Source organism: Podarcis filfolensis (genome assembly GCF_964270895.1).
Source record: "Podarcis filfolensis genome assembly, chromosome: 4".
Classification (NCBI taxonomy): Eukaryota; Metazoa; Chordata; class Lepidosauria; order Squamata; family Lacertidae; genus Podarcis; species Podarcis filfolensis.
Window position 1 is genome coordinate 2401847 of NC_139607.1, and position 15395 is coordinate 2417241.

Sequence of the window (15395 nt, forward strand, 5' to 3'; positions counted from 1 at the left end):
GAATAACTTTTGATACAAAGGGTATAGCTTCTACCACTCAGGACCCACTGTCAGGTTTTAGTGGGCCCTTTACACAGGACCACCAAGCCACCCCCTCCCAGTGCAAACCTGGGCACCTGCCCAGGGCTCATACCCCCCCCCCGTCTGTCATGCATTGGAGCTGAGCAGCGTCTCAGACTCCCATGCAGGAGCCCCCACCCCACGGCATACGTGCATGGGAAAGGGGGTGATGACAGGTGGTGCCCACAAGCAGCAGTGCAGGTGCCCCCCGCAGTGGCACTAGTAATGCTGGGTGGTACAAGGATGTGTGAGAGTGCAGCCTCCTCCTCCAGCCCTGCCAACGTTTCAGCTTCTTTGGCTCATTTCAGTTTCATTTCATAACTCCTCCTACAGATTCCTAGTTCTAGATCTTGTTGAGCGCTTGTCTCCAAATTCAGATTCCATATCTCAATAGCCTTGAAGTTCACAGGTCTTATCTTTGTTCAGCTTGCGTTCATCATCCTGTGTTCTAGCTGCAGATGGTTGTTAGAGATGGGATTGACTCATGCGAATGTACCCATGTCTCTAAAAAAAAAAAGAAGAGAAATGACGCTTGGCTTATACTCATGAAGGGAACAAGACAAGGTGTGAGTTGAGCCCCCCACTGCACGGTTGAAGCACACCATTGTCCTATGAAACAGTTCAGCCATAGTCATACTCGTCCTTGGCTCTGGTGCAGACCAACAGGCCCCCAAAGAGGAGAGAGAAGGTGCTCTGCTCACCTTGGGGGACAGCTTAACTGCCACATAGCACCTAAAATCTCCTGTCTTCGCTCCCTGTCCAGAACTGCAGAAGCAGGGGAGGGGGTCACATGTTAAAGGCCACACTGTTTGGAGGGTAGGCAGCATTTCACTTGATAGGTCATAAGCTGTGGGGACGTGAGGCCCCACTCCCCAAGCAATGACTGCCCTGGTACCCGCATGCCACACCAATGCTGCCCAAGAGAGATCACAGGAGGTCAGAGGAGGTGGCAGCAGCAGGTATGGGCAACAGGGCAGCAGTGGGCAACCTGTGCTCTGAGGAGACACACTGGGCGAGGCACGTGCAGAAGTGACCGGCCACATCTTCATTTCTCCAGAATGCCTGTGGTTCCTACGTTGTAGCCCATAAGGATCCAGAAGGGTAAAGATGGCAACTTTCACTGCAGTCGTCTTGCCCAATGCTTCTCTTCTGCCCTGGGATTTGCTGGTTGCCGACAGTGGCCCTTTCGCACCCTATGGCAGGCATAACAATGATAGGAAAGTAGCATAATACATAGACGTTCGCCACCAAGGGTATCATGGCAGGCTGAGACTGAAGAAAGCGTTCTCCTCTCCTGGTGATCAGTTTTATGGGAAGAGGCTGTTACGTTTGATGCCACCGACATTTCTTAAAGCGAAATAAGGGGTTTTCCCTTTTTACAATCAAGTGGTGTCTAACTTTATGAGATAAATAAATAAGTGGCAGATTCTGGTTACCATCCCCATAGAGTTTGGAAAGACTTTTGGGGGAGGGATGGGAGTGATAGCTGGACCTCAGGAAATCCCAGTTTATCCCCGATTGCATCAAAGGGTTGTTACTGATGTCAGTGCTGGGGTTCCATATTTTTACTTGCCATGGTGACAGCTTAGTGACCCCTGACATGACAAGCTCCAGTCTTCTATTCGACCATGACACTGCAGAAAGGGGAGAATAGTCCCCTCAGTTGTGTGACTATGCCCTGCCCTCCAACTCCAAGTTTAGGAGAAAGGCTGACATTGCTTGGCCCGTATACGCCTAAGGTGTTCAGAGTGCCTCAGTTGTAGATGGACAAACAGAAAAGCAAACATTTCTGGCTTGGAGAAGGAGCAGGGGATTGCCCTTAAGCTCACAGAGAGGTAGGATCCTGGCAACCTCAATTTAACCAGGAATGCCCTTTTTAGAGGATACTCTGTTTCATCCACTCAGTTTTCAATTTTGCCACTCCCCCCTCCAAAAAAACAGATTCAGCATCCTGTGGTCATTGAACATCTTCTGTCTGATTTTGAGTGTGTGCATGCGTGCGCGTGCGCACACACACACACACACACACACAGTTTCCTTTTCACTTCCTTTGTTTCACTTTGTTTTGACTTCGGCAAACCTGGGGTCTTAATAGTTGACACGGGTGACATCACAGTGGGTGAGGGCTGTACAGGAGCCTGAAGACTTTTCAGAGCTGCTGGTTCCCATGTCGTACACTATTTTATTCATGTGCATTAAATATTCAGAACAAAGAGTGTTCCGAATGCTGGATAGGACAGCCCATTCCTGTTCTATCCAACTCAGTCCTGCACATCTTGCAGTCCTGACACACGGAGCATACAGTAATAGCCCTAGACAATGTTGCAGATCTCGTCGGTGCTCCACAGCATAGAGGCGTGGTGATGAAGAACACAGCAGGAGCCTTGTCAGTTGCAAGGCCACCCAGTGATGTGTATGTACATTTGCTGGAATTCTGTGAAACAATTTTTTGCCCAAAATACTCTCTCAGAAGACTATACAAGAGTGGTTCAGTTCTAGTATTTGGCTGGTTTCCACAGATACTGTAAATACCCGCCTACCCGCTCACCAAACCTAGGGCATGATCAATCCAGTGTTAAAACACTTCTAAGCCCTATTGATTTCAGTAAGAGTTAAACACATGCGGACAGTGCAGGCCTAGACACAGCTATCCAGAAGTGACCCCCACAGAGTTCAATATGGCTCGATATGGCAGTTCTGTTGAAATCAGTGAAACTGCAGAGTGCTTAATGTTCTCTGGATCCTTGTTCATAATTTACATTTCTTCTGACTACCATCTTATTAATGAATTTTAGGACATTTTATGTGCTTGATAATATGTAAATAAGCTTGCACATTGTCACTAGTATAGGTTCCTTCGAACTTGTAATATAGGGGTATCGCCAGTGATGCATGGGAGAATTTAAAATGTAATTTTAAAAGTTAGGATGTTTCCTTTGTCACCTTGTTTTACAGTTAATACATGAGAACTAATTAGCTGCAAAAATAATCAAGTGTTCTCAAGAGTTCCCATTTAAAGTTGACCCTCAGTGACTATTTCACTAAAGCTTTAGAATATGAAAAACTAAGCACTTTTAAAGAGTGGGAGAGATTTAGGCATGCATCTAACATTCCCTGTGAAATGGAACAACTGTAGCTGGATTGGGCCCTTAGCTGCCTGATCTTCTGACTAGAAAGCTCGCCACATCACTTTCCCTTTCTTTTTAAGAGTCCTTTGTTGGTTGTGTTTGCTTCAGCCCCCATGCTTGCAAGCACCTATCAAAGGGAATCAGAGTTTTGCTGAGACTTGAAATCAAGCACATCCATCATACTTGGACTTGTTTCCTCCGATTTTTGCTTGTTTGTTAAAAGAACACAAGCTGCCAATATAAGTAGCCTGCAGTGGTTATTTGAGACTTAGGGAGAATGTTGCAGTTTGTGTAGGAAGTTATTAAATACACAAAAGGGTGTTAGGAAATAATGCTATTGACAATAGCAGTAACTGCTGTTTCCTTTTGGACATATTCAGAAAGGCGACTTTCAGTAAAGTACATTATTCAAACCTCCAGTTCACATGGGAAACTGACCAGAGATACTAAGTGTAAGACTCAGAAATGAGAGCTTGAAGTAGAGGTTTCCAAAAGAGACCAGCACCCCATGGATCCCTTTTGATAGGGTTCACCAGTCTCATTCACCTGACATCATATGTTGTCATGTGGATTCATGCCTACTATCAACAGGGGATCTCTCGGGAGCGCCTGATCTGATCATGTCAGGTGAGTTACAGGTGGGCATGGCCAACAGAAAATGGCTACACAAGCCAGATTCGTGGGCCTAATTTGGCCTGTTGTAAACCATGCTTTGTTTCACAAACTACAAAACAGCCACAAACTGCCTTGCAAATGATCCAACAAACTATGGTTTGTTTCTTGAATGGTCTTTGTGTAGGAGGCGCTAACTACACTGTAGCTGTGAGTTGCAAATTGCAGACAACACTCTTTTCTTATGGGCAGTACTGACGGTTGATTGAAAGTTCACTAAGTCCCCCCACCCTGTCTTAGAATCATAGAATAGAATCATAGAATCATAGAGTTGGAAGAGACCACAAGGGCCATCGAGTCCAACCCCCTGCCAAGCAGGAAACACCATCAGAGCACTCCTGACATATGGTTGTCAAGCCTCTGCTTAAAGACCTCCAAAGAAGGAGACTCCACCACACTCCTTGGCAGCAAATTCCACTGTCGAACAGCCCTTACTGTCAGAAAGTTCTTCCTAATGTTTAGGTGGAATCTTCTTTCTTGTAGTTTGGATCCATTGCTCCGTGTCCGCTTCTCTGGAGCAGCAGAAAACAGCCTTTCTCCCTCCTCTATGTGACATAAGGACTTCCAAGGACTGTATTTCTGTATTGCAAGGGGTTTGAATTTCTTAAATTTTTGCCAGTTTGACCTATGTGAATGTTTGTTTTTATTCTCTTCAGCAATTGCAGTGTAACTATATCTATATCTACATATTAAAATCACAGAATTTGCTACAATTCAATAAGGGAAATTGGAGAATCACTATATACAGTTTGCTTTTGACTGGACATAACCATCCAGGGATCCTTTACATTTACCTTTTACAGTTTGTTTAACTCCTTGCTTTCATGTTCCACTAATTTTAGATGTTAGTAAGGAATACAGTGGTACCTCGGGTTACATACGCTTCAGGTTACATACGCTTCAGGTTACAGAAATACAGCTAACCCAGAAATAGTACCTCAGGTTAAGAACTTTGCTTCAGGATGAGAAGAGAAATCTGGCTCCGGCGGCACAGCAGCAGCAGGAGGCCCCATTAGCTAAAGTGGTGCTTCAGGTTAAGAACAGACCTCTGGAACAAATTAAGTACTTAACCCGAGGTACCACTGTACTTGGTTGCAGTTGCTTTAAAATTTCATTTTCTCAGCAGCAGCAGCAGCAGTTGCAAAGTGCGGTTGTCTGTCTTGTGAGTTAGACCTGAATTCTTCTTAGGCAAAGGGCGAGCAAGAGCCACTTAGGCATGGGGTGGTTTTGTTTTCACACTGCTCATGCCCCATTGCTCTTCCGCTTGGCAGAGGTCTGTGATGAAGCAGGGTAAACCATGGTTAACAAACCGTGTCGGGTTCACGTGTAATAAAAAGCATTTGCCAGAACAAGTCAAGACTTGCAAGCCATTCACAAATCATGACTTATGATCATAGTTTGTTGGCAACAAATCAATCATGGTTAATCTACTGGGATGTGTTCATATAATGAAACAAACCATGGTGAGATGCTTTGCTCACACAAAAAGTAGTAAAATAAAACTGTTCCTGGAATTTAACACTTCTATTTTTGACTTCAGGTGGGGAATCACATGGTTTATTGTTTTCTATCAGGAGAAAACAAACCTACACCAACAAAATTAGTATACCAGAATGAAGCCTTCATTAGAGCACTTTCCCCCATAACATTTATTTTCTATTAGCACATTATAAAACTAAAATATGTATTCACTGGATCTCCCACCTTCAGTCTGTAGTGATATTATCCATGAAAACTTTTACAGTCCTCATCTGTTAGTTGCATGAACTATGTCTGAAACAAGGCTTACCTTGCCAGGTGACATTGCCACATTTCCAGATGCAGCTTCCATGAAAGGAATGAGAAATCCACTATTCCCTCATAAGCAGTATATCACTCCTTCTTAGTGAACTCAGCTGCTGAGTGCAGAGAGGACTGTAGCTACCACAAGGTCACAGAGAAACAAGCAGTAAATATTTGCATGCACAGGGATATTCCAAGGTTCATAGAAGTATACAGATATTTACTGGAAAATCTCTAAAGTTGGCAGGCCCCAAAGACCAGCTCAGCGAGGACTGCGTATGCTTAGTGGACACAGAATTAGGATGTACCATCAAAATAGAGGAAATGCATCACCAAAAAAGATGAGACATATTTGCATAATATTTACACGTGACTATTTCTATGTAAAAATGCAACTTTAGAAAAACACCTATAGTTTAAATAAAAATACAAAATGTCTCACTGTAGTGAGGAGAATTGTGACCTGAGGATCTGTGTGTCTGTGGAGTCGGCTGCCCCGGGGCTGGGATGAGCAGCTTGATGGCTCTGATCACTTCTGATGGTTCTGCATCTTTAAACGGCATTGGGACCAGATATCCCTTCACTCAGAGAACGGTCCTCTGTAAAGTAGGAAATGCCCCCCCCAATACAGAATGCTAAACTGCTGTTTTGTTTTGGGGGAGAGGGAAATGGAATGGAGAAGCATTGCTGACTGAACCCCTGAATGAAACTGTTCACATTATAATGTTTTGTTGCAGATCCTTCCCTTCTAAACCCGTGTCCAAGCCCAATTATCTCTGTGTATTTTAGTATCTATTAATTGTTGGTATCAGAAAAGTATAGATAGTATGTGTTTGTGTGTGAGAGAGAGTGTGTGATGGTGGCACACCTACACACACAGAGCACCTTCACACTCAGAGACTGGCAGCACTTTAAAAGCCTAACAAACATTTGTTGCAACCTCAAAAGGGGTTAATTAAAAAGCTTAATACACTTATTCACAACACAAGCTCAGTGTAACTGCTAGTCTTTTAAAGACCCCACAGAATTCCAGCCTCCAGCCTGGGAAGCTTTTGAGGCGCTGTGCTACAAATGGCAAACGGCCAAAGAAGAAGCAGGGTGGCCCTGTGTCCACTTTACCCAGTAGGGACGTGGGTGGCATTGTGGTCTAAACCACTGAGCTTGGGCTTGTCAATCGGAAGGTTGAATCCCCGCAACGGGGTGAGCTCCCGCTGCTCTGTCCCAGTGCCTGCCAACCTAGCAGTTCAAAAGCACACCAGTGCAAGTAGATAAATAGGTACCACTGTGGCGGGAAGGTAAACGGTGTTTCCGTGCACTCTGGTTTCCGTCACGGTGTCCTGTTGCACCAGAAGCGGTTTAGTCATGCTGGTCACATGACCCGGAAAGCTGTCTGTGGACAAACGCTGGCTCTCTCAGCCTGAAAGTGAGATGAGCACTGCAACCCAATAGTCACCTTTGACTGGACTTAACCGTCCAGGGGTCCTTTACCTTTTTACCTTTTTACTTTACCCGGTACCTGCCAAGTACCCAGCCTGAAGATGAGCATCCTTGCCTTGGTGCTCAGCTCCAGGAATGCAGCCATGCCCTTCGCCCTTGGAGCTTCTCTCCCCCCCCCGAAACAACCCCCTTTGCAGGTCTCTTCTGACTGTGCACCTTTTACCTGGAAGCAAATGCCACAACGGGGCTTACATCATCATCATCAACAACAACAACAACAAAGTATTCCAACAAAGTATTAAAATACAGTGGTCTGTTAAATATTAAAAGCTTCCCTGAACAGGGCTGCCTTCAGATGTCTTCTAAAAGTCTGGTAGTTGTTCTTTGACATCTGCTGGGAGGGTGTTCCACAGGGCGGGTGCCACTACCGAGAAGGCCCTCTGCCTGGTTCCCTGTAACTTGGCTTTTTGTAGTGAGGGAACCGCCAGAAGGCCCTCGGCGCTGGACCTCAGTGTCCGGGCAGAACGATGGGGGTGGAGACGCTCCTTCAGGTATACAGGACCGAGGCCGTTTAGGGCTTTAAAGGTCAGCACCAACACTTTGAATTGTGCTTGGAAGCATACTGGGAGCCAATGCAGATCTCTCAGGATTGGTGTTATGTGGTCCTGGCGGCCACTCCCAGTCACCAGTCTAGCTGCTGTATTCTGGATTAACTGCAGTTTCTGGGTCACCTTCAAAGGTAGCCCCACGTAGAGCGCATTGTAGTAGTCCAAGTGGGAGATAACTAGAGCATGTACCACTCTGGTGAGACAGTCTGCGAGCAGGTAGGGTCTCAGCCTGCATACCAGATGGAACTGGTAGACAGCCGCCCTGGATACAGAATTAACCTGTGCCTCCATGGACAGCTGTGAGTCCAGAATGACTCCTAGGCTGCGCACCTGCTCATTCAGGGGCAGAGTCTACCCATTCAGGACCAGGGAATCCCCCACACCCGCCCGCCCCCTTCTGTCTTGTCAGGATTCAACCTCAATCTGTTAGCCACCATCCATCCTCCAACCGCCTCCAGGCACTCACACAGGACCTTCACCGCCTTCACTGGTTCTGATTTAAAACCGAGGTAGATCTAGGTGTCATCAGCATACTGATGAACACCCAGCCCAAACCTCTTGATGATCTCTCCCAGCGGCTTCATATAGATATTAAAAAGCATGGGGGGGGAGGAGGGAACCCTGAGGCACCCCACAAGTGAGAGTCCAGGGGTCTGGACACTCATTCCCCAACACCAATTTCTGGACACAGCCCAGGAGAAAGGAGCGGAACCACTGTATAACAGTGTCAGATCACCAACATCCATAGAGGTAAACACCAGGGATAAGGCATGTCCGTGGCTATGAGTTGGGCCAAACTTATTCAGGGACAGCCCCATGGAGGACATGCTTTCCTCGAGGTCCTGAGCAGCCCCTTGTAAGTTCGTGTCAGCATGGATATTAAAATCCCCTAGGACAACCAAATTAGGTGTCTCCAGGAGAACATCTGCCACAACCTGAAGCAGCTCGGGCAGGGAATCCTTGGTGCAGCGAGGAGGTCGGTACACCAAAAGGAATCCTGTACTGCCCCTATTGCCCAACTTCCAGAACGTGCACTCAGAGAACTGGGTCTTCCCCATAGGATACCTGGTGCAAACTAATGACTTCCTAAAAATCACTGCAGGCCCCCCCCCCATCCACAAGGCCTGGGTTGCTGTGCGTAAGAGAAACCTGGTGGGCAAGCAGCAAGGACAGGCCTATCTGCTTCATCCAGCCAAGTCTCTGTCACACATGCCAGGTCAAATCCTCCATCCACAATCAGGTCGTGGATGGCAGTGGTCTTATGAATCATTGACCTGGCATTGCACGGCAACACTTTCAGGCCATGTGGGTTTCCCTTGCTGATTCCAGTACCCTTCCGGTCAGGACCAGCTGCCCAATACATCCCCCCCCCCGTGGAACCCACCCCAGCCATTCTGTTGGCTGAGGCCCCTGCCCAGGCAGCCCTGACCCTTTCCCCTTAAAAAACAAAATACAAACTATACAATAATGTAACAAAATAATGGCAGTAAAAACAAAGCAAGAAACAATTGTGCTAAAATTTAACTACTCCCCGCCCCGACTAAACATTTGTCCCACCCAGAACAGAAAGAAAATAAGAAAATAATATTATGTTATAAAAAATCACCATTCGAGGTACAGCAGATTAAAAAGGTAAAGGTACCCCTGCCCGTACGGGCCAGTCTTGACAGACTCTAGGGTTGTGCGCTCATCTCACTCTATAGGCCGGGAGCCAGCGCTGTCCGCAGACACTTCCGGGTCACATGGCCAGCATGACAAGCTGCATCTGGCGAGCCAGCGCAGCACACGGAAACGCCGTTTACCTTCCCGCTAGTAAGCGGTCCCTATTTATCTACTTGCACCCGGGGGTGCTTTCGAACTGCTAGGTTGGCAGGCACTGGGACCAAGCAACGGGAGCGCACCCCGCGGCGGGGATTCGAACCACCGACCTGACGATTGGCAAGTCCTAGGCGCTGAGGTTTTACCCACAGCGCCACCCGCGTCCCTAACAGCAGATTAAGAACGCTTAAAACCATTTTCGCCACTTGCTGCAGAGAGCTGCTCAGAGTATGTGTGAGTGTAGGTCCCACCCCTTGGGCCTCATGGAATTGACTTGCAGGGGGGAGTGGTCTTGCCAGACACTCACAGGAGCAGCAACAGCTTTAAGTAGACATGCTTGGGATGGGACTGGGGGCGGGGGGGGGGAGGAGAAAAATCCCTAGCTAACTTTGCAAAGCCACGCAGGTGCAGTTGCTTGCCCATTGGCTCTGAGGCACTTGTTTTGCTCCAGTGCTCCTCTGCCGAGCTGAGAAGATCCCACCGGTGTGGATTAAGGATCTCTCCTAGCCTTCTGGCCATGGAATCGGGCAGAGGGTGGAGGCAGGCAGAGCCTGGGGGAAAAGCATTGGTGAGCAGGAGACTGGCTGGGCAGGCAACTGTGGAAAGCAAACTGGACAGGGAGGAGCATTTCATATTTGTAGAGGAGAGCAAGGCGGGGAATTGGGGAGCCAAGATACTCTTAAAAGGGCTGCAAACTAGTGGCAGTCTTGCCTATGTCCCCAGCTTAAACCAAGATTTCCTTTGGCACAGGAACAAAGCAGGATAGCTTATTAATTTCCATGGCTGAATAGTGGCACTTGGAGGCTATGCTTTAAGTATGGTGGAAGTGGTTTTAATACACATTCACTGCCCTGGAAACAAAAACTGGAGTTCCAATCAGTTCCTCTGTTTGGTGACATCTGTCTCCACCCTTATTTATTCCAGCCCAGAACATTTGATCTCCCTTCATAGGGGGCACAATAGCATCTTGTGGGTGAACCGCATCAAATATCCAAAGTCCTGGTGCTTGTGGGATTCATATGCAGATTGTCCTTCTCCCTGCTTTCATCCAGTATTCTATCTGTTACCACTGATAAGTTTGTTTTGTTTTAGTGGGGGGATTCCTGTATTCAGGAGCAGATGGGCAACTTGCTGCTGCATCTGTTGACTGAAGCCTTTGTGTGCGCTTACTAACATGGACTGGAGAAGAGCCTTTCTAAGCGTGTGGTACAATTGTTGCTCGGCTGTGCTGCTTCATTCAGACTGCAGTCAATCAAGTAAGGTTGTGGGGCTACATGACTGAATAGTTCTTCACTGGACAGGGGAGGGGGCTGAAATCTATCATATCAGGGGGCTTAAAACTAGCTAGCTTGGAACCTTCTCCAACATCTGTTTATAAATCAAAATGAATATTCCAGCTGGGGTTTTTTTTTTGCTGTTTGTCAAGAGAGCTTCTACTGCATCTGCAAAAGGTGATACATAACAGTAAATACTTGTGAACAAAATGTGGTGATCTGAACTTGCCTTAATACAAAGCTTAAGATGAGTATTTGGTTAATTACAAGCCATATTTCCATGTCACTTATGTAAATCTTCCTTGTTTGTTTTAGCAGGTAATTTGTGGACCAGTATCACTTAATTGTTCTGAGTGCATAATGATATACCAGCATTTTGCAATTTAATTAAAATGTACAAATCTGAACATTAAGGGGTGGGGAAAATTATTTTTGAATTATTAATCATTCCTCCTCTAGGAAATCTTGTTGCTCTGCAGGAGATTTGTCCAGTGTACAACTAGATATGTTTTTTTTCCTTCTCTTTCACAGACAGACAATTTTCCCGCAGAGCCCAATTACATGGGCAGCAGGCAGCAGTTTGTTCAAAGGTAAGGCCTATTAAATAACTTTCTCGGCTTCCCCATTTGCATCCTATTCAGAAATTCCTTTGCCAGAAAGAACAATTCAAATGGGGTGGGGGAAAATAAATACAAGTTTAACACATTCTCTCCCCCTTTCTCTCTTGTTCTCTTTCCTTCCATACATGAAATATCAGTAGCTCCACATTCAAGGACCCTGAGAGAGCCAGCTTGAGAGACAGTGGCCATGGGGACAGTGACCAAGCAGACAGTGACCAGGATACCAACAAAGGCTCCTGTTGTGACATGTCGGTTAGAGAGGCCCTCAAGATGAAAGCGACTTCGACTAAAAGCCAGCCGCTCGAACCAGGTGAGTGAAGCAGCCACCGCTTGCTACGTCTGCAGCTTAAGCAATGATTAGAAACCTATTACTTCTGTTCTGGCAGTAGATAGGCAAGCCCACTGATAATGCTATCAGATGCAGCACTAAATCTTCCAGCCAACTTGCCACACAAACATGTTCTCTCTCTGTTTGTATGCATATACCACACACATATAAATATACTGGTGTATATACACATACGTATGTAATAATTAGAAACTGGAACAGACAGTTATCATGCCTGTTCAGCCCCAACAAGCCATGTATTAATGAGTAATAGTGGTGTTTCCCCCCTGGGATCCAGAGAGGCTTTTAACTAGCTCCACATCTGCAAAGAGGCCTTGGGACTTTTCGGGAGTATCTTGTGATATGGCATATGGGCCTGATATTTAAAGACAGAAAAAGCAAAAATCTCACCGGGTGTATACAAAGCAGCTCTTTGGATCCTGACTTTATGTTCTTGAGGACTTCTAGAAATGGATAGCCTGCTGCCGTTTTTCCTTAGTGTTGTCCCGAAGAGTGAAGTTGGATTTACACAGTTAGAGCAATGGTTTGATCATCACATCTGCCCTTCTCCACCACATCGGTGGAATATTCCTTGCCTAAATGCTTAATTGTGATAACAGACTCATGGTTAGAAAGCTCATGGGACCCAAGATATTATGTGATAGCTGCATTTATTGCGTGGAAAAATATGGCCACAGTATGGTTATACTTTTCCTTTTTCACTTGCTATGATAATTGGCAGGATAAACATTTGAAATCAGAACCAACTCCAACTAATGGTGGCTTCATGTTTTTTTGTTTCCAAGATTGATTTCATTATCAAATATAAAACATTGTTGGCAACCTCAAGAGTCGGGGGTTGTGTTCCGAACCCCCAAGTGCAAACTCTCGTAAAATGGGGAGTTGCCTGGATCAGCTCAGCTGCTGGGCAGGGAAGAACCTTCGAGGAGACCCTTCGAGGAGACTGAAGAGGATGTCCTTTTCGCGCCCTGGGAAGGGTCTCCTCAGGAGCCAGGACTCCTCTCCAGGGTGTTCCCCATTTCTGGGTTCAACTTCCAGGATCCTGGCAACATCTGTGTGCACAGTTGTGCACAAATAGAGAATGTGTAAATGAGGAGTTGCTTGTGCTACTAAATGATCAAATCACGACACAGGGCTCACTCCACCAAGTGCTAGTGCGATGCAGGTTCTAATTTTTTCAGTGGATTCTAACTCGAGCCCTCAATCTGTTCCTTTGCCGTGTTTGTTTGTTTTTAATTGCAACCTCTTGCAACACACTCGTTAATTTGCCTGCTTGAGAACCCAGAGCACCTGCCAGATATTCATGCATGTTGCAGAGGGCAACATGGTGTTCTCCAGATGTCGCTGGACTGCAGTTCCATCAGCCCCAGTCAGCATGATAGAAATTGTAGTCCTGCAAAATCTGGAGGGCACTGCATTGGCTTCTCCTGTTATGGAGGATTCTGTATCCTGTTCTGAGATACACAGCTCCTGCCAGGCACCATTCCAGGCCCTTTAGAACTCATTTAGAACATGGCAGAGGAAGGTTAGTCTCCGGGGGCAAGTTGTCTTTCAGATAAATTTGTCCACCATGGTTAATCTCATGAGGAAGCTCTTGACAAGTTTCCAAACAATCCCAGGAGTTCCCTGAAATGCAGTTTGAAAACCCCTGTCTCACTGAAATAAGTGGAAGCTGTGCAGATCCTTGGTACACGCACGATCTGGCCCCTAGTTAGTAAATCATTTCATTTACAAGCTACAAAGAAGTTACTGACAGGTGCCTGTGACACGGCTAGAGTGATGTACAGCAGAGCAGTGAGTGTTCTCAACTGGGTTATATTTACAGAGACAAAAGCATCTCTGTTTCGCCAAAGTCTGTATGATTTGGTTTATGCTCCCTTTTGCTAAGAGTAAGTTTATTTCAAAAGAAACCCATTATTTCCTATCAGTGCCAGTTAAACTGAGTATATCAGCTGTGTGTCCGTGTGTGTGTGTGTGTGTGTGTGTGTGTGTGTGTGTGTGTTGTACATTTCGCTTCCAAGCAGTGAGGAGGAACACAGCTGAAATATTTTGAATTTGGTTTCTCATCTCCATTAGTCATTTCAGCTTGTTGTGTGGAAAATGATTCACAGCACTGAGGATGTTTTAAAAATTGATTAATTAAGTCTTTCTTAATGAGAAGCTATATTTATAATTAAGCAGAAACACATTCTAAGCTTTCTATTAATTGGTGATTAATTAGAACTAGATTTTTGCCTCCAGCACAGCCAGAGTTGTACCACATTCATCAGCAAATGCACGCTTGGCTTCATTTTCTTGATCATGTCAAGAATGCAATAAGATTTTGTTTCCATGTAGAATGTTTAGAATGCTGCATTGTAATTTATTCCTCGTTCATTCAAGGGAGGACCTCATGACCTTGTTTTCCAAATGATAGATGCCAAATTCCCCCCTTTGCATAGTGACTCTTGGTTTATAATTGAACCACTATTCTGTGTAAATATTTCTCTCTAAAAAAATCTCTTCTAACATATATACCTGCTAATTTATTTTAATATGAAAAACACAGAATAAGACTTCCAAACTGTTCTATAGCTTGGGTTGTACAGCTGTTGAAGAATTGTGCCAGATAGAATATATTTTGGCATTATGAGGGACATTTTTAAAAGCTTCACTACATTTGCTGGGGAAAGAGTGTGGAAGGGTTTTTTCATTTCCTAGCTGCCATCAAATTTTATCTACACTGAAATTCATAGTAGCTTTTAAAAGCCTTGCTTCAACAAGAAATCTGCTAGATTTTGTAGGAAAATTAAAGGGATTTCTGTAAAATTTTTCTTACATTTTTATGCCAGCCTTCCTTGAAGAAGATTTAGAATTTAACCTCACAACAACCTGGTGAAGTAGGATAAATGGAGAAATACTGAGACTCATCCAAGGGCCACAAAACAGCTTCATAGCTGAATGGGGAGTTGAATCTGGGATTCTCATCTCCCTGTCCACAACCTTGTACATGCTGTGTATATATTTGCTGTCTGCAGAATACATGAGCCTGAATCTCCCAGGTACTTTTTCTTTTCTTTTCTCAAGTTCTCAAGTTCTCAATTTAAATGAATAGGAGAACCCACAACTGTGCTTTTCTGCAAGTGCTGTTTATTGCAGTGGCTGAAGAAACCTACAGTGGACAATGCCTATAGATGCAAAAAAGCAGAGTGAAAGTCAAAATACTGGTGAACAGGATATGTCCACCATATGTTGCTTTCCCTAAATATCATGGAAAGCGTTGCCCTCTTTAATTCTGTATGTAATCAACAGGAAAGTCAGAAATGTTCAGAGTTGCAGGTAGAGTCTTCTGGTCTAATTGCATCCATTTTGGAGACCCTGAGGGATGTGATCAGCCTTTCTCTCTCTCATGTTCTCTAGTGCTAGCTGGGGCTATTGAGAGTTACAGTCTGAAACATCTGGAAAGTACCAGGTGAGGGAATGCCCAACATGTGTTCCATTAGGCCCAGAAACAGAATCCTGGCACTCACCAGTGACACCTGTGAGGTACCTGACTTCTATTCCTACTGAGGAATACTAGTTCATGTATCCAGATAAATAATATGGTCTGTCCAAACTATATCCCAAATCAGGCTGGGTAGGCAAGAGGTGAGTTTTTCTCACTTCTT

At 45.3% G+C, this 15395-nt stretch overlaps 1 protein-coding gene across 13 annotated transcripts in view; it reads left to right on the plus strand.

Annotated features, from left to right (window-relative positions):
* Positions 1-15395, plus strand: part of PCDH17 (protocadherin 17) — a 142739-nt gene that overhangs the window by 37808 nt on the left and 89536 nt on the right. For 10 of the 13 annotated variants that reach the window (XR_014547212.1, XM_083610462.1, XM_083610458.1 and 7 more), the window contains exons 2-3: positions 11311-11369; positions 11537-11709. Coding sequence is in view for 12 of the 13 variants with exons in the window: in XM_083610462.1 (XP_083466588.1) it covers positions 11311-11369; positions 11537-11709 (232 nt within the window). In the remaining variant the exon portion in view is untranslated. The remainder of the gene's footprint in view (positions 1-11310; positions 11370-11536; positions 11710-15395) is intronic. The other 3 variants (XM_083610457.1, XM_083610460.1, XM_083610463.1) reach the window with 1 other exon arrangement.